Source organism: Oncorhynchus nerka, linkage group LG14 (assembly GCF_034236695.1).
Source record: "Oncorhynchus nerka isolate Pitt River linkage group LG14, Oner_Uvic_2.0, whole genome shotgun sequence".
In the NCBI taxonomy this organism is placed as follows: Eukaryota; Metazoa; Chordata; class Actinopteri; order Salmoniformes; family Salmonidae; genus Oncorhynchus; species Oncorhynchus nerka.
In genome coordinates, this window is record NC_088409.1 from 23,152,173 (window position 1) to 23,175,908 (window position 23,736).

The following is a 23,736-nucleotide window of genomic DNA, read 5'->3' on the forward strand; positions in this document are numbered from 1 at the left end:
GTCTTAGAGAGGAGGTAGAGATGGTCAGGATAACAGGCTACTAAGAGAGGTTCATGGGAGTGTCTTAGAGAGGAGGTAGAGATGGTCAGGATAACAGGTTACTAAGAGAGGCTCATGGGAGTGTCTTAGAGAGGAGGTAGAGATGGTCAGGATAACAGGCTACTAAGAGAGGCTCATGGGAGTGTCTTAGAGAGGAAGTAGAGATGGTCAGGATAACAGGTTACTAAGAGAGGCTCATGGGAGTGTCTTAGAGAGGAGGTAGAGATGGTCAGGATAACAGGCTACTAAGAGAGGAACTCATGGGAGTGCCTTAGAGAGGAGGTAGAGATGGTCAGGATAACAGGCTACTCATAGAGGAACTCATGGGAGTGTCTTAGTGAGGAGGTAGAGATGGTCAGGATAACGGGCTACTAAGAGAGGCTCATGGGAGTGTCTTAGAGAGGAGGTAGAGATGGTCAGGATAACAGGCTACTAAGAGAGGCTCATTGGAGTGTCTTAGAGAGGAGGTAGAGATGGTCAGGATAACAGGCTACTCATAGAGGAACTCATGGGAGTGTCTTAGAGAGGAGGTAGAGATGGTCAGGATAACAGGCTACTAAGAGAGGCTCATGGGAGTGTCTTAGAGAGGAGGTAGAGATGGTCAGGATAACAGGTTACTAAGAGAGGCTCATGGGAGTGTCTTAGAGAGGAGGTAGAGATGGTCAGGATAACAGGCTACTCATAGAGGAACTCATGGGAGTGTCTTAGAGAGGAGGTAGAGATGGTCAGGATAACAGGCTACTAAGAGAGGTTCATGGGAGTGTCTTAGAGAGGAGGTAGAGATGGTCAGGATAACAGGTTACTAAGAGAGGCTCATGGGAGTGTCTTAGAGAGGAGGTAGAGATGGTCAGGATAACAGGCTACTAAGAGAGGCTCATGGGAGTGTCTTAGAGAGGAAGTAGAGATGGTCAGGATAACAGGTTACTAAGAGAGGCTCATGGGAGTGTCTTAGAGAGGAGGTAGAGATGGTCAGGATAACAGGCTACTAAGAGAGGCTCATGGGAGTGTCTTAGAGAGGAGGTAGAGATGGTCAGGATAACAGGCTACTAAGAGAGGCTCATGGGAGTGTCTTAGAGAGGAGGTAGAGATGGTCAGGATAACAGGCTACTAAGAGAGGTTCATGGGAGTGTCTTAGTGAGGAGGTAGAGATGGTCAGGATAACAGGCTACTAAGAGAGGCTCATGGGAGTGTCTTAGAGAGGAGGTAGAGATGGTCAGGATAACAGGCTACTAAGAGAGGAACTCATGGGAGTGCCTTAGAGAGGAGGTAGAGATGGTCAGGATAACAGGCTACTCATAGAGGAACTCATGGGAGTGTCTTAGAGAGGAGGTAGAGATGGTCAGGATAACAGGCTACTCATAGAGGAACTCATGGGAGTGTCTTAGTGAGGAGGTAGAGATGGTCAGGATAACGGGCTACTAAGAGAGGCTCATGGGAGTGTCTTAGAGAGGAAGTAGAGATGGTCAGGATAACAGGCTACTAAGAGAGGCTCATGGGAGTGTCTTAGAGAGGAGGTAGAGATGGTCAGGATAACAGGCTACTAAGAGAGGAACTCATGGGAGTGTCTTAGAGAGGAGGTAGAGATTGACAGGATAAAAGGCAACTCATAGAGGAACTCATGGGAGTGTCTTAGAGAGGAGGTAGAGATGGTCAGGATAACAGGCTACTCATAGAGGAACTCATGGGAGTGTCTTAGAGGAGGTAGAGATGGTCAGGATAACAGGCTACTCATAGAGGAACTCATGGGAGTGTCTTAGAGAGGAGGTAGAGATGGTCAGGATAACAGGCTACTAAGAGAGGAACTCATGGGAGTGTCTACAAGGGATCTGCCTTTCTCAGTGTTTCTACTTTCTCTCTCCCCTCCTTTTCACCATCCTGCTGCCCATTCTCCCTTCTCTCTTCACAGTGTGTTCAGTGAGGGTGTTTGGGGAGAGTGATGTCATGCAGGAGTTTCTGTCTGACGAGTCTGATGAGGTAAGCGTGTCATTCTGAGTGTGTTTGCTTATTCCTCTCTAAGATGTATTCTTGTTTTAGACTCTTTCTCTCTTGTTCAGATGTTCTCTCTCCTCTCATCCTATCCTCTGGGATGTGTGGTGTGTGAGTTGGGGCTGGCATCTCTGTCCTTTTTTCTTCTTTTTGGTTTCCTCTCTTCTGCTTTTCCATCTCTGTCTACACCTGAGACTTTGGCCTCACTGTGTGTGTGTGTGTGTGTGTGTGTGTGTGTGTGTGTGTGTGTGTGTGTGTGTGTGTGCGTGCATGTCTGGCCTATGAGTGGTCCTGTAAGTCATCTCTTGCCACCCCCCATTCTCCGTAGAACTATAACGGCGTATCAGATGTGGAGTTGAGGATAGCCATGCCTGATAAAACCACCGTCACAGTCCGAGTCCGCAAGAACTGTACAACTGACCAGGTCTACCAGGTAACACACCCCTAACCTCTAGTTACACATACAGCCCTCACTCCTAGTCCCCAGGACAATCAGGCCACACCCTCACACCTAGTCCCCAGGACCATCAGCCCACGGCCCTCACACCTAGTCCCCAGGACCATCAGCCCACGGCCCTCACACATAGTCCCCAGGACCATCAGCCCACGGCCCTCACACCTAGTCCCCAGGAACATCAGCCCACAGCCCTCACACCTAGTCCCCAGGACCATTAGGCCACAGCCTCACACCTAGTCCTCAGGACCATCAGGCCACACCCTCACACCTAGTCCCCAGGACCATCAGGCCACACCCTCACACCTAGTCCCCAGGACCATCAGGCCACACCCTCAAACCTAGTCCCCAGGACCATCAGGCCACAGCCTCACACCTAGTCCCCAGGACCATCAGCCCACAGCCCTCACACCTAGTCCCCAGGACCATTAGGCCACAGCCTCACACCTAGTCCCCAGGACCATCAGGCCACACCCTCACACCTAGTGCCCTGGAACATCAGGCCACACCTAGTGCCCTGGAACATCAGGCCACACCTAGTGCCCTGGAACATCAGGCCACACCTAGTGCCCTGGAACGTCAGGCCACACCTAGTGCCCTGGAACGTCAGGCCACACCTAGTGCCCTGGAACGTCAGGCCACACCTAGTGCCCTGGAACGTCAGGCCACACCTAGTGCCCTGGAACGTCAGGCCACACCTAGTGCCCTGGAACGTCAGGCCACACCTAGTGCCTTGGAATGTCAGGCCACACCTAGTGCCCTGGAACGTCAGGCCACACCTAGTTCCCTGGAACGTCAGGCCACACCTAGTTCCCTGGAACGTCAGGCCACACCTAGTGCCCTGGAACGTCAGGCCACACCCTCACACCTTGGTTACCACTTTGACCCACATTAAACAATTCTAGGCATAAATGTACACAGCACTCCTTGTTAATGCACAGGCCTGCTTGTTAATGCACAGGCCTCCTTGTTAATGCACAGGCCTATTTGTTAATGCACAGGCCTCTTAGTTAATGCACAGGCCTCTTTGTTAATGCACAGGCCTCTTTGTTAATGCACAGGCCTCTTTGTTAATGCACAGGCCTCTTTGTTAATGCACAGGCCTCTTTGTTAATGCACAGGCCTATTTGTTAATGCACAGGCCTCTTTGTTAATGCACAGGCCTCTTTGTTAATGCACAGGCCTCTTTGTTAATGCACAGGCCTCTTTGTTAATGCACAGGCCTCTTTGTTAATGCACAGGCCTCTTTGTTAATGCACAGGCCTCTTTGTTAATGCACAGGCCTATTTGTTAATGCACAGGCCTATTTGTTAATGCACAGGCCTATTTGTTAATGCACAGGCCTCTTTGTTAATGCACAGGCCTCTTTGTTAATGCACAGGCCTATTTGTTAATGCACAGGCCTCTTTGTTAATGCACAGGCCTCTTTGTTAATGCACAGGCCTCTTTGTTTATGCACAGGCCTCTTTGTTAATGCACAGGCCTCTTTGTTAATGCACAGGCCTCTTTGTTAATGCACAGGCCTCTTTGTTAATGCACAGGCCTATTTGTTAATGCACAGGCCTATTTGTTAATGCACAGGCCTCTTTGTTAATGCACAGGCCTATTTGTTAATGCACAGGCCTCTTTGTTAATGCACAGGCCTCTTTGTTAATGCACAGGCTGTGGTCATGACAGTAGGAATGGACAGCATAACGGCCAGCTACTTTGCTCTGTTTGAGGTCATCAACCACTCCTTTGGTAAGTGTGAGGGTGAGATCTTTTATTTCATTAACCTTAATCACCTGAGACTTTGGCCTCACTGTGTGTGTGTGTGTGTGTGTGTGTGTGTGTACATGCGGTCCTCTTACTACATTCAGATTGAGAGTGGACCTGAGAGCTCGGTAAAAAAGCACATTTGACTCATATACAGAGTCGTTAAAGGGACAGTTCACTCAAGTCTCAATAGTCAAGCTATAGTGTGTATGTTGTCAGTATATCCTGCTACAGTGGGTAGCATTGCTCATCTTTCCCATTAATTTGGGGTAGAGACCTGCACATTTCTCCCATGAATGTACCAACATGTAGACACCAGGATCTCTGGTGCCAGTCTCTCATTCATTTAATGAATGTGTCCACTCAGTAACATCTGTTGAGTCAGCCCTGTCCCTCTTCCATCAAAGACAGGCTAACGCCTACTCCTGTGTGTCTGTGTCTTTAATCATAGAGGCTAACGCCTACTCCTCTGTCTGTGTCTGTCTGTGTGTCTGTCTGTGTGTCTGTCTGTGTGTCTGTCTGTGTGTGTGTGTGTGTGTGTGTGTCTTTAATCATAGAGGCTAACATTCCTACCCAGGAGCTTTGTTGATTGAATCACTTCTTCATGATGTTGCTGTTGAGGGAGTTGTGGTGTCTGGTTAGTTGGGATATGAGCAAAGCATTTCTATTTGAAGCAAAACACAGTTTTGATTAGATGGTATACAGCTATGATAGGCTTTTCATAGCCGGGTTAGGAGAACTTACGCAGCAGGTTAGGATAATTAAAGTAGTGGGTTAGGAGAACTTACGCAGCAGGTTAGGAGAATTAACGTAGTGGGTTAGGAGAATTTACGCAGCAGGTTAGGATAATTAACGTAGTGGGTTAGGAGAATTTACGCAGCAGGTTAGGATAATTAAAGTAGTGGGTTAGGAGAACTTACGCAGCAGGTTAGGATAATTAAAGTAGTGGGTTAGGAGAACTTACGCAGCAGGTTAGGATAATTAACGTAGTGGGTTAGGAGAACTTACGCAGCAGGTTAGGATAATTAACGTAGTGGGTTAGGAGAACTTATGCAGCGGGTTAGGATAATTAACGTAGTGGGTTAGGAGAACTTACGCAGCAGGTTAGGAGAATTAGGTTAAGGTTAGGAAAAGGGTATGGGTTAGGTAAAATGCTACATTTTTCCTTGACTCAACTCAAACATGGAACTTTCCTACCATAGCTGTATATCATCTAGCCACAACAGGAAAACCACCGACCTAACCCTGCCGCTCTCTGTCTCTCTCCCTCCGACCTAACCCTGTCGCTCTCTCTCTCTCCCCCACCGACCTAACCCTGTCGCTCTCTCTCTCTCTCTCTCTCTCTCTCTCTCTCTCTCTCTCTCTCTCTCTCTCTCTCTCTCTCCCCCACCGACCTAACCCTGTCGCTCTCTCTCTCTCTCTCTCTCTCTCCCCCACCGACCTAACCCTGTCGCTCTCTCTCCCCACCGACCTAACCCCGTCTCTCTCTCTCCCCCACCGACCTAACCCTGTCTCTCTCTCTCCCCCACCGACCTAACCCTGTCTCTCTCTCTCCCCACCGACCTAAACCCCGTCTCTCTCTCTCCCCCACCGACCTAACCCCGTCTCTCTCTCCCCCCACCGACCTAACCCCGTCTCTCTCTCTCTCCCCACCGACCTAACCCTGTCTCTCTCTCTCTCTCTCTCCCCCACCGACCTAACCCTGTCGCTCTCTCTCTCTCTCCCCCACCGACCTAACCCTGTCGCTCTCTCTCCCCCACCGACCCTAACCCCGTCTCTCTCTCTCCCCCACCGACCTAACCCTGTCTCTCTCTCCCCCACCGACCTAACCCTGTCTCTCTCTCTCCCCCACCGACCTAAACCCCGTCTCTCTCTCTCCCCACCGACCTAACCCCGTCTCTCTCTCTCCCCCACCGACCTAACCCCGTCTCTCTCTCCCCCCACCGACCTAACCCCGTCTCTCTCTCTCTCTCTCTCCCCCACCGACCTAACCCTGTCGCTCTCTCTCTCTCCCCCCACCGACCTAACCCTCTCGCTCTCTCTCTCTCTCCCACCGATCTAACCCTGTCGCTCTCTCTCTCTCTCCCACCGACCTAACCCTGTCGCTCTCTCTCCCCCACCGACCTAAACCTGTCTCTCTCTCCCCCACCGACCTAACCCTGTCGCTCTCTCTCTCCCACCGACCTAACCCTGTCGCTCTCTCCCACCGACCTAACCCTGTCGCTCTCTCTGTATCTCTCCCACCGACCTAACCCTGCTGCTCTCTCCCACCGACCTAACCCTGTCGCTCTCTCTGTATCTCTCCCACCGACCTAACCCCGTCTCTCTCTCTCCCCCACCGACCTAACCCTGTCTCTCTCTCTCCCCCACCGACCTAACCCTGTCTCTCTCTCTCTCCCACCGACCTAACCCCGTCTCTCTCTCTCTCTCTCTCCCCCACCGACCTAACCCTGTCTCTCTCTCTCCCCCACCGACCTAACCCTGTCTCTCTCTCTCCCCCTCCCCCCACCGACCCTAACCCCGTCTCTCTCTCCCCCCACCGACCTAACCCCGTCTCTCTCTCTCCCCCACCGACCTAACCCTGTCTCTCTCTCTCCCCCCACCGACCTAACCCTGTCTCTCTCTCTCCCCCACCGACCTAACCCTGTCGCTCTCTCTCCCCCACCGACCTAACCCTGTCGCTCTATCTCCCCCCCCACCGACCCTAACCCTCTCGCTCTCTCTCTCTCTCCCACCGACCTAACCCTGTCGCTCTCTCTCTCTCTCCCACCGACCTAACCCTGTCGCTCTCTCTCCCCCACCGACCTAACCCTGTCTCTCTCTCTCCCCCACCGACCTAACCCTGTCTCTCTCTCTCCCCCACCGACCTAACCCTGTCGCTCTCTCTCTCCCACCGACCTAACCCTGTCGCTCTCTCCCACCGACCTAACCCTGTCGCTCTCTCTGTATCTCTCCCACCGACCTAACCCTGCTGCTCTCTCCCACCGACCTAACCCTGTCGCTCTCTCTGTATCTCTCCCACCGACCTAACCCTGTCGCTCTCTCTGTATCTCTCCCACCGACCTAACCCTGTCGCTCTCTCTGTATCTCTCCCACCGACCTAACCCTGTCGCTCTCTCTGTATCTCTCCCACCGACCTAACCCTGTCGCTCTCTCTGTATCTCTCCCACCGACCTAACCCTGTCGCTCTCTCTGTATCTCTCCCACCGACCTAACCCTGTCGCTCTCTCTGTATCTCTCCCACCGACCTAACCCTGTCGCTCTCTCTGTATCTCTCCCACCGACCTAACCCTGTCGCTCTCTCTGTATCTCTCCCACCGACCTAACCCTGTCGCTCTCTCTGTATCTCTCTCTGTCAGTGCGTAAACTGGCTCCTAATGAGTTCCCCCACAAGCTGTATGTTCAGAACTACACGTCTGCTGTCCCTGGGACCTGCCTCACCCTGCGCAAGTGGCTCTTCACCACCGAGGAGGAGATCCTGCTCAATGACAACCAACTGGCCGTCAGCTACTGCTTCCACCAGGTGTGTGTGTCAGGGGAATGTGCATTGTGTGTCAGGGGAATGTGCATTGTGTGTCAGGGGAATGTGCATTGTGTGTCAGGGGAATGTGCATTGTGTGTCAGGGGAGTGTGCATTGTGTGTGTGTGTGTCAGATGTGTGTGCATTGTGTGTGTGTGTGTGTGTGTCAGGTGTGTGTGTGTGTCAGGGGAGTGTGCATTGTGTGTGTGTCAGGTGTGTGTGCATTGTGTGTGTGTGTCAGGTGTGTGTGCATTGTGTGTCTGTGTCAGGTGTGTGTGCATTGTGTGTCTGTGTCAGGTGTGTGTGCATTGTGTGTCTGTGTCAGGGGAGTGTGCATTGTGTGTCTGTGTCAGGGGAGTGTGAATTGTGTGTGTGTGTCAGGGGAGTGTGCATTGTGTGTGTGTGTGTCAGGTGTGTGTGTGTCAGGGGAGTGTGCATTGTGTGTGTGGCAGGTGTGTGTGCATTGTGTGTGTGTGCATTGTGTGTGTGTGTCAGGTGTGTGTGCATTGTGTGTCTGTGTCAGGTGTGTGTGCATTGTGTGTGTGTCAGGGGAGTGTGAATTGTGTGTGTGTGTGTCAGGGGAGTGTGCATTGTGTGTGTGTGTGTCAGGGGAGTGTGCATTGTGTGTGTGTGTGTGTCAGGGGAGTGTGCATTGTGTGTGTGTGTGTCAGGGGAGTGTGCATTGTGTGTGTGTGTGTCAGGGGAGTGTGCATTGTGTGTGTGTCAGGGGAATGTGCATTGTGTGTGTGTGTGTGTGTCAGGGGAATGTGCATTGTGTGTGTGTGTGTGTGTCAGAGGAGTGTGCATTTTGTGTGTGTCAGGGGAGTGTGCATTGTGTGTGTGTGTGTCAGGTGTGTGTGTGTCAGGGGAGTGTGCATTGTGTGTGTGTCAGGTGTGTGTGCATTGTGTGTGTGTGTCAGGTGTGTGTGCATTGTGTGTGTGTGTGTCAGGTGTGTGTGCATTGTGTGTCTGTGTCAGGTGTGTGTGCATTGTGTGTCTGTGTCAGGTGTGTGTGCATTGTGTGTCTGTGTCAGGTGTGTGTCAGGTGTGTGTGTGTCAGGGGAGTGTGCATTGTGTGTGTGTGTGTCAGGGGAGTGTGCATTGTGTGTGTGTGTGTGTCAGGGGAGTGTGCATTGTGTGTGTGTGTGTGTGTGTGTCAGGGGAGTGTGCATTGTGTGTGTGTGTGTCAGGGGAGTGTGCATTGTGTGTGTGTGTGTCAGGGGAGTGTGCATTGTGTGTGTGTGTGTGTGTGTGTCAGGGGAGTGTGCATTGTGTGTGTGTCAGGGGAGTGTGCATTGTGTGTGTGTCAGGGGAATGTGCATTGTGTGTGTGTGTGTCAGGGGAATGTGCATTGTGTGTGTGTGTGTGTGTCAGAGGAATGTGCATTGTGTGTGTGTGTGTGTGTGTGTGTGTCAGAGGAGTGTGCATTTTGTGTGTCAGGGGAATGTGCATTGTGTGTGTGTGTCAGGGGAGTGTGCATTTTGTGTGTGTCAGGGGAATGTGCATTGTGTAAGGTAGAGTTCAGTTGGTTTGTCCATTATAACTCTCTCTCTCCCTCCACCTCTCTCAGGCGGTGGATGATGTGAAAAGGGGATTTATCAAGGCAGAGGAGAAGTCCTACCAGCTACAGAAATTAGCAGAACAGAAGAAGATGGCCATGGTTAGTGTCTCTCTCTGCCTCTCTTCTAGTCACTAGATGACCATGGTTAGTGTCTCTCTCTGCCTCTCTTCTAGTCACTAGATGGCCATGGTTAGTGTCTCTCTTCTAGTCACTAGATGGCCATGGTTAGTGTCGCTCTCTTCTAGTCACTAGATGGCCATGGTTAGTGTCTCTCTCTCTCCTTCTCTTCTAGTCACTAGATGGCCATGGTTAGTGTCTCTCTCTCCCTCTCTTCTAGTCACTAGATGGCCATGGTAAGTGTCTCTCTCTCTCCCTCTCTTCTAGTCACTAGATGGCCATGGTTAGTGTCTCTCTCTCCCTCTCTTCTAGTCACTAGATGGCCATGGTTAGTGTCTCTCTCTCCCCCTCTTCTAGTCACTAGATGGCCATGGTTAGTGTCTCTCTCTCCCTCTCTTCTAGTCACTAGATGGCCATTGTTAGTGTCTCTCTCTCTCCCTCTCTTCTAGTCACTAGATGACCATGGTAAGTGTCTCTCTCTGCCTCTGCTAGTCACTAGATGGCCATGGTTAGTGTCTCTCTCTCCCTCTGCTAGTCACTAGATGGCCATGGTTAGTGTCTCTCTCTCCCTCTGCTAGTCACTAGATGGCCATGGTTAGTGTCTCCCTCTCTTCTAGTCACTAGATGGCCATGGTTAGTGTCTCTCTCCCTCTCTTCTAGTCACTAGATGGCCATGGTTAGTGTCTCTCTCTCCCTCTCTTCTAGTCACTAGATGGCCATGGTTAGTGTCTCTCTCTCCCTCTCTTCTAGTCACTAGATGGCCATGGTTAGTGTCTCTCTCTCCCTCTCTTCTAGTCACTAGATGGCCATGGTTAGTGTCTCTCTCTCCTTCTCTTCTAGTCACTAGATGGCCATGGTTAGTGTCTCTCTCTCCCTCTCTTCTAGTCACTAGATGGCCATGGTTAGTGTCTCTCTCTCCCTCTCTTCTAGTCACTAGATGGCCATGGTTAGTGTCTCTCTCTCCCCCTCTTCTAGTCACTAGATGGCCATGGTTAGTGTCTCTCTCTCCCTCTCTTCTAGTCACTAGATGGCCATTGTTAGTGTCTCTCTCTCTCCCTCTCTTCTAGTCACTAGATGACCATGGTAAGTGTCTCTCTCTGCCTCTGCTAGTCACTAGATGGCCATTGTTGGTGTCTCTCTCTCCCTCTCTTTTAGTCACTAGATGGCCATGGTTAGTGTCTCTCTCTCCCTCTGCTAGTCACTAGATGGCCATGGTTAGTGTCTCTCTCCCTCTCTTCTAGTCACTAGATGGCCATGGTTAGTGTCTCTCTCCCTCTTCTAGTCACTAGATGGCCATGGTTAGTGTCTCTCTCCCTCTCTTCTAGTCACTAGATGGCCATGGTTAGTGTCTCTCTCTTCTAGTCACTAGATGGCCATGGTTAGTGTCTCTCTCTCCCTCTCTTCTAGTCACTAGATGACCATGGTTAGTGTCTCTCTCTCCCTCTCTTCTAGTCACTAGATGGCCATGGTTAGTGTCTCTCTCTCCCTCTCTTCTAGTCACTAGATGGCCATGGTTAGTGTCTCTCTCTCCCTCTGCTAGTCACTAGATGGCCATGGTTAGTGTCTCTCTCTCCCTCTGCTAGTCACTAGATGGCCATGGTTAGTGTCTCCCTCTCTTCTAGTCACTAGATGGCCATGGTTAGTGTCTCTCTCCCTCTCTTCTAGTCACTAGATGGCCATGGTTAGTGTCTCTCTCTCCCTCTCTTCTAGTCACTAGATGGCCATGGTTAGTGTCTCTCTCTCCCTCTCTTCTAGTCACTAGATGGCCATGGTTAGTGTCTCTCTCTCCCTCTCTTCTAGTCACTAGATGGCCATGGTTAGTGTCTCTCTCTCCTTCTCTTCTAGTCACTAGATGGCCATGGTTAGTGTCTCTCTCTCCCTCTCTTCTAGTCACTAGATGGCCATGGTTAGTGTCTCTCTCTCCCTCTCTTCTAGTCACTAGATGGCCATGGTTAGTGTCTCTCTCTCCCCCTCTTCTAGTCACTAGATGGCCATGGTTAGTGTCTCTCTCTCCCTCTCTTCTAGTCACTAGATGGCCATTGTTAGTGTCTCTCTCTCTCCCTCTCTTCTAGTCACTAGATGACCATGGTAAGTGTCTCTCTCTGCCTCTGCTAGTCACTAGATGGCCATTGTTGGTGTCTCTCTCTCCCTCTCTTTTAGTCACTAGATGGCCATGGTTAGTGTCTCTCTCTCCCTCTGCTAGTCACTAGATGGCCATGGTTAGTGTCTCTCTCCCTCTCTTCTAGTCACTAGATGGCCATGGTTAGTGTCTCTCTCCCTCTTCTAGTCACTAGATGGCCATGGTTAGTGTCTCTCTCCCTCTCTTCTAGTCACTAGATGGCCATGGTTAGTGTCTCTCTCTTCTAGTCACTAGATGGCCATGGTTAGTGTCTCTCTCTCCCTCTCTTCTAGTCACTAGATGACCATGGTTAGTGTCTCTCTCTCCCTCTCTTCTAGTCACTAGGTGACCATGGTAAGTGTCTCTCTCTGCCTCTCTTCTAGTCAATAGATGGCCATGGTTGGTGTCTCTCTCTCCCTCTCTTCTAGTCACTAGATGGCCATGGTTAGTGTCTCTCTCCCTCTCTTCTAGTCACTAGATGGCCATGGTTAGTGTCTCTCTCCCTCTCTTCTAGTCACTAGATGGCCATGGTTAGTGTCTCTCCCTCTCTTCTAGTCACTAGATGGCCATGGTTAGTGTCTCTCTCCCTCTCTGCTAGTCACTAGATGGCCATGGTTAGTGTCTCTCTCTCCCTCTCTTCTAGTCACTAGATGGCCATGGTTAGTGTCTCTCTCTCTCTCCCTCTCTTCTAGTCACTAGATGGCCATGGTTAGTGTCTCTCTCCCTCTCTTCTAGTCACTAGATGGCCATGGTTAGTGTCTCTCTCTCTCCCTCTCTTCTAGTCACTAGATGGCCATGGTTAGTGTCTCTCTCTCTCCCTCTCTTCTAGTCACTAGATGGCCATGGTTAGTGTCTCTCTCCCTCTCTTCTAGTCACTAGATGGCCATGGTTAGTGTCTCTCTCCCTCTCTTCTAGTCACTAGATGGCCATGGTTAGTGTCTCTCTCTTCTAGTCACTAGATGGCCATGGTTAGTGTCTCTCTCTCTCCCTCTCTTCTAGTCACTAGATGGCCATGGTTAGTGTCTCTCTCTCCCTCTCTTCTAGTCACTAGATGGCCATGGTTAGTGTCTCTCTCTCCCTCTCTTCTAGTCACTAGATGACCATGGTAAGTGTCTCTCTCTGCCTCTCTTCTAGTCACTAGATGGCCATGGTAAGTGTCTCTCTCTGCCTCTCTTCTAGTCACTAGATGGCCATGGTAAGTGTCTCTCTCTCTCCCTCTCTTCTAGTCACTAGATGACCATGGTAAGTGTCTCTCTCTGCCTCTCTTCTAGTCACTAGATGGCCATGGTAAGTGTCTCTCTCTGCCTCTCTTCTAGTCACTAGATGACCATGGTAAGTGTCTCTCTCTGCCTCTCTTCTAGTCACTAGATGGCCATTGTTGGTGTCTCTCTCTGCCTCTCTTCTAGTCACTAGATGGCCATGGTAAGTGTCTCTCTCTGCCTCTCTTCTAGTCACTAGATGGCCATGGTAAGTGTCTCTCTCTGCCTCTCTTCTAGTCACTAGATGGCCATGCTACAACAGACATTACTGTCACAACTAATGAGCAAGTACAGTACATGACTGTCAAAAAGAAAGGAGGACCGAGGCCCTCTTCAGATAATGAATTATTATTATTTGTATTGGCATGTTCAATGGAAACAAAGATTTTAAACTCTGACACGTTTCAACTGCATGGCCTTCGTCAGGGAGTACATGACTGGTCTTCCATTCTGGTTAAGGGTAGGGTTGTAATAGATGGGAATAAATGTAGCGTAAGACTTGGTATATACATGGCATAAATGACCAAATAGACATGGAACATAGGATGGTTTCTAGAAGCAGTTGTCTGACCCCCTAAATGTTCTCTCTTTCCCCCAGTATCTCAGTATGTTACGGGGCTGTGAAGGCTACAATGAGATCATCTTCCCACACTGCTCCTGTGACTCCCGACGCAAAGGCCACGTCGTCACAGCCATCAGCATACACAACTTTAAACTGCACGCCTGCACAGAGGAGGGAGCGCTAGAGGTATGGAGAACGTGTGTGTGGTTTGTGTGTGTGTGTGTTGACCCTGTCTCTCTATAACAGAACCAGGTGATCGTGTTTGAGTGGGTGGAGATGCAGCACTGGGACACTGATGAGGAGGGCATGGCCTTCTGTTTCCAGTACGCCAGGGCAGAGAAGAAACCTCGCTGGGTCAAGATCTTTACTCCCTACGTGAGTCTCACACACACTCACAGTACACACCTTTTGAGAGTCCCAACGAATGTCTGAACATGATGTATCAATGTGCAGAGAGTTAACCCTTTGTTGTGCTGTGTCCTGTGTCCAGTTCAACTACCTGCATGAGTGCGTTGAGAGAGTCTTCTGTGAACTCAAGTGGAGGAAAGAGGTGAGAAGAGGGTTGTATACTGCCATGTACTGTCTACTGGCTAACCAGCAGTCTTATACTGCCATGTACTGTCTACTGGCTAACCAGCAGTCTTATACTGCCATGTACTGTCTACTGGCTAACCAGCAGTCTTATACTGCCATGTACTGTCTACTGGCTAACCAGCAGTCTTATACTGCCATCTACTGGCTAACCAGCAGTCTTATGCTGCCATGTACTAGCTAACCAGCAGTCTTATGCTGCCATGTACTTGCTAACCAGCAGTCTTTTACTGCCATGTACTGTCTACTGGCTAACCAGCAGTCTTATACTGCCGTGTACTGTCTACTGGCTAACCAGCAGTCTTATACTGCCGTGTACTGTCTACTGGCTAACCAGCAGTCTTATACTGCCGTGTACTGTCTACTGGCTAACCAGCAGTCTTATACTGCCGTGTACTGTCTACTGGCTAACCAGCAGTCTTATACTGCCGTGTACTGTCTACTGGCTAACCAGCAGTCTTATACTGCCGTGTACTGTCTACTGGCTAACCAGCAGTCTTATACTGCCGTGTACTGTCTACTGGCTAACCAGCAGTCATATACTGCCGTGTACTGTCTACTCGCTAACCAGCAGTCTTATGCTGGCGTGTACTGTCTACTGGCTAACCAACAGTCTTATGCTGCCGTGAACTGTCTAATGGCTAACCAGCAGTCTTATGCTGCCAAGTACTGTCTACTGGCTAACCAGCAGTCTTATGCTGCCATGTACTGGCTAACCAGTAGTCTTATGATGCCATGTACTGGCTAACCAGTAGTCTTATGCTGTCATGTACTGGCTAACCAGCAGTCTTATGCTGCCATGTACTGTCTACTGGCTAACCAGCAGTCTTATGGTGGCATGTACTTTCTACTCACTAACCAGTAGTCTTATGCTGCCATGTACTGGCTAACCAGTAGTCTTATGCTGCCATGTACTGGCTAACCAGTAGTCTTATGCTGTCATGTACTGGCTAACCAGTAGTCTTATGCTGCCATGTACTGTCTACTGGCTAACCAGCAGTCTTATGGTGGCATGTACTTTCTACTCGCTAACCAGCAGTCTTATGGTGCCATGTACTGTCTACTGGCTAACCAGCAGTCGTATGCTGCCATGTACTGTCTACTCAATAACCAGCAGTCTTATGCTGCCATGTACTGTCTACTGGCTAACCAGCAGTCTTATGCTGCCATGTACTAGCTAACCAGCAGTCTTATGCTGCCATGTACTGGCTAACCAGCAGTCTTTTACTGCCATGTACTGTCTACTGGCTAACCAGCAGTCTTATGCTGCTATGTACTGTCTACTGGCTCACCAGCAGTCCTATGCTGCCATGTACTGTCTACTGACTAACCAGCAGTCTTATGCTGCCATGTACTGTCTACTGGCTAACCAGCAGTCTTATACTGCCATGTACTGTCTACTCGCTCACCAGCAGTCTTATGTTGCCATGTACTGTCTACTGGCTAACCAGCAGTCTTATGCTGCCATGTACTGTCTACTGTCTCACCAGCAGTCTTATGCTGCCATGTACTGTCTACTGTCTAACCAGCAGTCTTATACTGCCATGTACTGTCTACTGGCTCACCAGCAGTCTTATACTGCCATGTACTTTCTACTGGCTCACCAGCAGTCTTATACTGCCATGTACTGTCTACAGGCTAACCAGCAGTCTTATACTGCCATGTACTGTCTACTGGCTCACCAGCAGTCTTATACTGCCATGTACTTTCTACTGGCTCACCAGCAGTCTTATACTGCCATGTACTGTCTACAGGCTAACCAGCAGTCTTATACTGCCATGTACTGTCTACTCGCTCACCAGCAGTCTTATGCTGCCATGTACTGTCTACTGGCTAAACAGCAGTCTTATGCTGCCATGTACTGTCTACTGTCTAACCAGCAGTCTTTTGCTGCCATGTACTGTCTACTGGCTAACCAGCAGTCTTATGCTGCCATGTACTGTCTACTGGCTCACCAGCAGTCTTATGCTGCCATGTACTGTCTACTGGCTAACCAGCAGTCTTATACTGCCATGTACTGTCTACTGGCTAACCAGCAGTCTTATACTGCCATGTACTGTCTACTGGCTAACCAGCAGTCTTATGCTGCCATGTACTGTCTACTGGCTAATCAGCAGTCTTATGCTGCCATGTACTGTCTACTGGCTAACCAGCAGTCTTATGCTGCCATGTACTGTCTACTGGCTCACCAGCAGTCTTATGCTGCCATGTACTGTCTACTGGCTAACCAGCAGTCTTATACTGCCATGTACTGTCTACTGTCTCACCAGCAGTCTTATACTGCCATGTACTGTCTACTGTCTCACCAGCAGTCTTATACTGCCATGTACTGTCTACTGTCTCACCAGCGGTCTTATACTGCCATGTACTGTCTACTGGCTCACCAGCAGTCTTATACTGCCATGTACTTTCTACTGGCTCATCAGTAGTCTTATACTGCCATGTACTGTCTACTGGCTCACCAGCAGTCTTATGCTGCCATGTACTGTCTACTGGCTAACCAGCAGTCTTATACTGCCATGTACTGTCTGCTGGCTAACCAGCAGTCTTATAATGCCATGTACTGTCTAACCAGCAGTCTTATAATGCCATGTACTGTCTAACCAGCAGTCTTATAATGCCATGTACTGTCTAACCAGCAGTCTTATAATGCCATGTACTGTCTAACCAGCAGTCTTATAATGCCATGTACTGTCTAACCAGCAGTCCTATAATGCCATGTACTGTCTAACCAGCAGTCTTATAATGCCATGTACTGTCTAACCAGCCGTCTTATAATGCCATGTACTGTCTAACCAGCAGTCTTATAATGCCATGTACTGTCTAACCAGCAGTCTTATAATGCCATGTACTGTCTACTGGCTAACCAGCAGTCTTATACTGCCATGTACTGTCTACTGGCTAACCAGCAGTCTTATACTGCCATGTACTAGCTAACCAGCAGTCTTATGCTGCCATGTACTTGCTAACCAGCAGTCTTTTACTGCCATGTACTGTCTACTGGCTAACCAGCAGTCTTATACTGCCGTGTACTGTCTACTGGCTAACCAGCAGTCTTATACTGCCGTGTACTGTCTACTGGCTAACCAGCAGTCTTATACTGCCGTGTACTGTCTACTGGCTAACCAGCAGTCTTATACTGCCGTGTACTGTCTACTGGCTAACCAGCAGTCTTATACTGCCGTGTACTGTCTACTGGCTAACCAGCAGTCTTATACTGCCGTGTACTGTCTACTGGCTAACCAGCAGTCTTATACTGCCGTGTACTGTCTACTGGCTAACCAGCAGTCTTATACTGCCGTGTACTGTCTACTGGCTAACCAGCAGTCTTATACTGTCGTGTACTGTCTACTGGCTAACCAGCAGTCTTATACTGTCGTGTACTGTCTACTGGCTAACCAGCAGTCTTATACTGCCGTGTACTGTCTACTGGCTAACCAGCAGTCTTATACTGCCGTGTACTGTCTACTGGCTAACCAGCAGTCATATACTGCCGTGTACTGTCTACTCGCTAACCAGCAGTCTTATGCTGGCGTGTACTGTCTACTGGCTAACCAACAGTCTTATGCTGCCGTGTACTGTCTACTGGCTAACCAGCAGTCTTATGCTGCCGTGTACTGTCTAATGGCTAACCAGCAGTCTTATGCTGCCAAGTACTGTCTACTGGCTAACCAGCAGTCTTATGCTGCCATGTACTGGCTAACCAGTAGTCTTATGATGCCATGTACTGGCTAACCAGTAGTCTTATGCTGTCATGTACTGGCTAACCAGCAGTCTTATGCTGCCATGTACTGTCTACTGGCTAACCAGCAGTCTTATGGTGGCATGTACTTTCTACTCACTAACCAGTAGTCTTATGCTGCCATGTACTGGCTAACCAGTAGTCTTATGCTGCCATGTACTGGCTAACCAGTAGTCTTATGCTGCCATGTACTGGCTAACCAGTAGTCTTATGCTGTCATGTACTGGCTAACCAGTAGTCTTATGCTGCCATGTACTGTCTACTGGCTAACCAGCAGTCTTATGGTGTCATGTACTTTCTACTCGCTAACCAGCAGTCTTATGGTGCCATGTACTGTCTACTGGCTAACCAGCAGTCTTATGGTGCCATGTACTGTCTACTGGCTAACCAGCAGTCTTATGCTGCCATGTACTGTCTACTCAATAACCAGCAGTCTTATGCTGCCATGTACTGTCTACTGGCTAACCAGCAGTCTTATGCTGCCATGTACTGGCTAACCAGTAGTCTTATGATGCCATGTACTGGCTAACCAGTAGTCTTATGCTGTCATGTACTGGCTAACCAGCAGTCTTATGCTGCCATGTACTGTCTACTGGCTAACCAGCAGTCTTATGGTGGCATGTACTTTCTACTCACTAACCAGTAGTCTTATGCTGCCATGTACTGGCTAACCAGTAGTCTTATGCTGCCATGTACTGGCTAACCAGTAGTCTTATGCTGCCATGTACTGGCTAACCAGTAGTCTTATGCTGTCATGTACTGGCTAACCAGTAGTCTTATGCTGCCATGTACTGTCTACTGGCTAACCAGCAGTCTTATGGTGGCATGTACTTTCTACTCGCTAACCAGCAGTCTTATGGTGCCATGTACTGTCTACTGGCTAACCAGCAGTCTTATGGTGCCATGTACTGTCTACTGGCTAACCAGCAGTCTTATGCTGCCATGTACTGTCTACTCAATAACCAGCAGTCTTATGCTGCCATGTACTGTCTACTGGCTAACCAGCAGTCTTATGCTGCCATGTACTAGCTAACCAGCAGTCTTATGCTGCCATGTACTGGCTAACCAGCAGTCTTTTACTGCCATGTACTGTCTACTGGCTAACCAGCAGTCTTATGCTGCTATGTACTGTCTACTGGCTAACCAGCAGTCCTATGCTGCCATGTACTGTCTACTGGCTAACCAGCAGTCTTATGCTGCCATGTACTGTCTACTGGCTAACCAGCAGTCTTATACTGCCATGTACTGTCTACTCGCTCACCAGCAGTCTTATGTTGCCATGTACTGTCTACTGGCTAACCAGCAGTCTTATGCTGCCATGTACTGTCTACTGTCTCACCAGCAGTCTTATACTGCCATGTACTGTCTACTGGCTAACCAGCAGTCTTATACTGCCATGTACTGTCTACTGGCTCACCAGCAGTCTTATACTGCCATGTACTTTCTACTGGCTCACCAGCAGTCTTATACTGCCATGTACTGTCTACAGGCTCACCAGCAGTCTTATACTGCCATGTACTGTCTACTGGCTCACCAGTAGTCTTATACTGCCATGTACTGTCTACTCGCTCACCAGCAGTCTTATGCTGCCATGTACTGTCTACTGGCTAAACAGCAGTCTTATGCTGCCATGTACTGTCTACTGGCTAACCAGCAGTCTTATACTGCCATGTACTGGCTAACCAGCAGTCTTATGCTGCCATGTACTAGCTAACCAGCAGTCTTATGCTGCCATGTACTTGCTAACCAGCAGTCTTTTACTGCCATGTACTGTCTACTGGCTAACCAGCAGTCTTCTACTGCCGTGTACTGTCTACTGGCTAACCAGCAGTCTTATACTGCCGTGTACTGTCTACTGGCTAACCAGCAGTCTTATACTGCCGTGTACTGTCTACTGGCTAACCAGCAGTCTTATACTGCCGTGTACTGTCTACTGGCTAACCAGCAGTCTTATACTGCCGTGTACTGTCTACTGGCTAACCAGCAGTCTTATACTGCCGTGTACTGTCTACTGGCTAACCAGCAGTCTTATACTGCCGTGTACTGTCTACTGGCTAACCAGCAGTCTTATACTGCCGTGTACTGTCTACTGGCTAACCAGCAGTCATATACTGCCGTGTACTGTCTACTCGCTAACCAGCAGTCTTATGCTGGCGTGTACTGTCTACTGGCTAACCAACAGTCTTATGCTGCCGTGAACTGTCTAATGGCTAACCAGCAGTCTTATGCTGCCAAGTACTGTCTACTGGCTAACCAGCAGTCTTATGCTGGCGTGTACTGTCTACTGGCTAACCAACAGTCTTATGCTGCCGTGAACTGTCTAATGGCTAACCAGCAGTCTTATGCTGCCAAGTACTGTCTACTGGCTAACCAGCAGTCTTATACTGCCGTGTACTGTCTACTGGCTAACCAGCAGTCTTATACTGCCGTGTACTGTCTACTGGCTAACCAGCAGTCTTATACTGCCGTGTACTGTCTACTGGCTAACCATCAGTCTTATACTGCCGTGTACTGTCTACTGGCTAACCAGCAGTCTTATACTGCCGTGTACTGTCTACTGGCTAACCAGCAGTCTTATACTGCCGTGTACTGTCTACTGGCTAACCAGCAGTCTTATACTGCCGTGTACTGTCTACTGGCTAACCAGCAGTCATATACTGCCGTGTACTGTCTACTCGCTAACCAGCAGTCTTATGCTGGCGTGTACTGTCTACTGGCTAACCAACAGTCTTATGCTGCCGTGAACTGTCTAATGGCTAACCAGCAGTCTTATGCTGCCAAGTACTGTCTACTGGCTAACCAGCAGTCTTATGCTGCCATGTACTGGCTAACCAGTAGTCTTATGATGCCATGTACTGGCTAACCAGTAGTCTTATGCTGTCATGTACTGGCTAACCAGCAGTCTTATGCTGCCATGTACTGTCTACTGGCTAACCAGCAGTCTTATGGTGGCATGTACTTTCTACTCACTAACCAGTAGTCTTATGCTGCCATGTACTGGCTAACCAGTAGTCTTATGCTGCCATGTACTGGCTAACCAGTAGTCTTATGCTGTCATGTACTGGCTAACCAGTAGTCTTATGCTGCCATGTACTGTCTACTCAATAACCAGCAGTCTTATGCTGCCATGTACTGTCTACTGGCTAACCAGCAGTCTTATGCTGCCATGTACTAGCTAACCAGCAGTCTTATGCTGCCATGTACTGGCTAACCAGCAGTCTTTTACTGCCATGTACTGTCTACTGGCTAACCAGCAGTCTTATGCTGCTATGTACTGTCTACTGGCTCACCAGCAGTCCTATGCTGCCATGTACTGTCTACTGGCTAACCAGTAGTCGTATGCTGCCATGTACTGTCTACTCAATAACCAGCAGTCTTATGCTGCCATGTACTGTCTACTGGCTAACCAGCAGTCTTATGCTGCCATGTACTAGCTAACCAGCAGTCTTATGCTGCCATGTACTGGCTAACCAGCAGTCTTTTACTGCCATGTACTGTCTACTGGCTAACCAGCAGTCTTATGCTGCTATGTACTGTCTACTGGCTCACCAGCAGTCCTATGCTGCCATGTACTGTCTACTGGCTAACCAGCAGTCTTATACTGCCATGTACTGTCTACTCGCTCACCAGCAGTCTTATGTTGCCATGTACTGTCTACTGGCTAACCAGCAGTCTTATGCTGCCATGTACTGTCTACTGTCTCACCAGCAGTCTTATGCTGCCATGTACTGTCTACTGTCTAACCAGCAGTCTTATACTGCCATGTACTGTCTACTGGCTCACCAGCAGTCTTATACTGCCATGTACTTTCTACTGGCTCACCAGCAGTCTTATACTGCCATGTACTGTCTACAGGCTAACCAGCAGTCTTATACTGCCATGTACTGTCTACTGGCTCACCAGTAGTCTTATACTGCCATGTACTGTCTACTCGCTCACCAGCAGTCTTATGCTGCCATGTACTGTCTACTGGCTAAACAGCAGTCTTATGCTGCCATGTACTGTCTACTGTCTAACCAGCAGTCTTTTGCTGCCATGTACTGTCTACTGGCTAACCAGCAGTCTTATACTGCCATGTACTGTCTACTGGCTAACCAGCAGTCTTATACTGCCATGTACTGTCTACTGGCTAACCAGCAGTCTTATGCTGCCATGTACTGTCTACTGGCTAATCAGCAGTCTTATACTGCCATGTACTGTCTACTGGCTAACCAGCAGTCTTATGCTGCCATGTACTGTCTACTGGCTCACCAGCAGTCTTATGCTGCCATGTACTGTCTACTGGCTAACCAGCAGTCTTATACTGCCATGTACTGTCTACTGGCTAACCAGCAGTCTTATACTGCCATGTACTGTCTACTGGCTAACCAGCAGTCTTATGCTGCCATGTACTGTCTACTGGCTAATCAGCAGTCTTATGCTGCCATGTACTGTCTACTCGCTCACCAGCAGTCTTATGCTGCCATGTACTGTCTACTGGCTAAACAGCAGTCTTATGCTGCCATGTACTGTCTACTGTATAACCAGCAGTCTTTTGCTGCCATGTACTGTCTACTGGCTAACCAGCAGTCTTATACTGCCATGTACTGTCTACTGGCTAACCAGCAGTCTTATACTGCCATGTACTGTCTACTGGCTAACCAGCAGTCTTATGCTGCCATGTACTGTCTACTGGCTAATCAGCAGTCTTATACTGCCATGTACTGTCTACTGTCTAACCAGCAGTCTTTTGCTGCCATGTACTGTCTACTGGCTAACCAGCAGTCTTATACTGCCATGTACTGTCTACTGGCTAACCAGCAGTCTTATACTGCCATGTACTGTCTACTGGCTAACCAGCAGTCTTATGCTGCCATGTACTGTCTACTGGCTAATCAGCAGTCTTATACTGCCATGTACTGTCTACTGGCTAACCAGCAGTCTTATGCTGCCATGTACTGTCTACTGGCTCACCAGCAGTCTTATGCTGCCATGTACTGTCTACTGGCTAACCAGCAGTCTTATACTGCCATGTACTGTCTACTGGCTAACCAGCAGTCTTATACTGCCATGTACTGTCTACTGGCTAACCAGCAGTCTTATGCTGCCATGTACTGTCTACTGGCTAATCAGCAGTCTTATGCTGCCATGTACTGTCTACTGGCTAACCAGCAGTCTTATGCTGCCATGTACTGTCTACTGGCTCACCAGCAGTCTTATACTGCCATGTACTGTCTACTGGCTCACCAGCAGTCTTATACTGCCATGTACTTTCTACTGGCTCATCAGTAGTCTTATACTGCCATGTACTGTCTACTGGCTCACCAGCAGTCTTATGCTGCCATGTACTGTCTACTGGCTAACCAGCAGTCTTATACTGCCATGTACTGTCTGCTGGCTAACCAGCAGTCTTATAATGCCATGTACTGTCTAACCAGCAGTCTTATAATGCCATGTACTGTCTAACCAGCAGTCTTATAATGCCATGTACTGTCTAACCAGCAGTCTTATAATGCCATGTACTGTCTAACCAGCAGTCCTATAATGCCATGTACTGTCTAACCAGCAGTCTTATAATGCCATGTACTGTCTAACCAGCCGTCTTATAATGCCATGTACTGTCTAACCAGCAGTCTTATAATGCCATGTACTGTCTAACCAGCAGTCTTATAATGCCATGTACTGTCTACTGGCTAACCAGCAGTCTTATACTGCCATGTACTGTCTACTGGCTAACCAGCAGTCTTATACTGCCATGTACTAGCTAACCAGCAGTCTTATGCTGCCATGTACTTGCTAACCAGCAGTCTTTTACTGCCATGTACTGTCTACTGGCTAACCAGCAGTCTTATACTGCCGTGTACTGTCTACTGGCTAACCAGCAGTCTTATACTGCCGTGTACTGTCTACTGGCTAACCAGCAGTCTTATACTGCCGTGTACTGTCTACTGGCTAACCAGCAGTCTTATACTGCCGTGTACTGTCTACTGGCTAACCAGCAGTCTTATACTGCCGTGTACTGTCTACTGGCTAACCAGCAGTCTTATACTGC

At 49.1% G+C, this 23,736-nt stretch overlaps 1 protein-coding gene across 1 annotated transcript in view; it reads left to right on the forward strand.

Annotated features, from left to right (window-relative positions):
- Positions 1–23,736, forward strand: part of LOC115115001 (sorting nexin-27-like) — a 52,859-nt gene that overhangs the window by 14,282 nt on the left and 14,841 nt on the right. The window contains exons 4-11 of the mRNA XM_065027786.1: positions 1,946–2,013; positions 2,354–2,458; positions 4,141–4,219; positions 7,594–7,757; positions 9,325–9,414; positions 13,409–13,558; positions 13,619–13,747; positions 13,863–13,922. Coding sequence (XP_064883858.1) covers positions 1,946–2,013; positions 2,354–2,458; positions 4,141–4,219; positions 7,594–7,757; positions 9,325–9,414; positions 13,409–13,558; positions 13,619–13,747; positions 13,863–13,922 — 845 coding nt within the window. The remainder of the gene's footprint in view (positions 1–1,945; positions 2,014–2,353; positions 2,459–4,140; positions 4,220–7,593; positions 7,758–9,324; positions 9,415–13,408; positions 13,559–13,618; positions 13,748–13,862; positions 13,923–23,736) is intronic.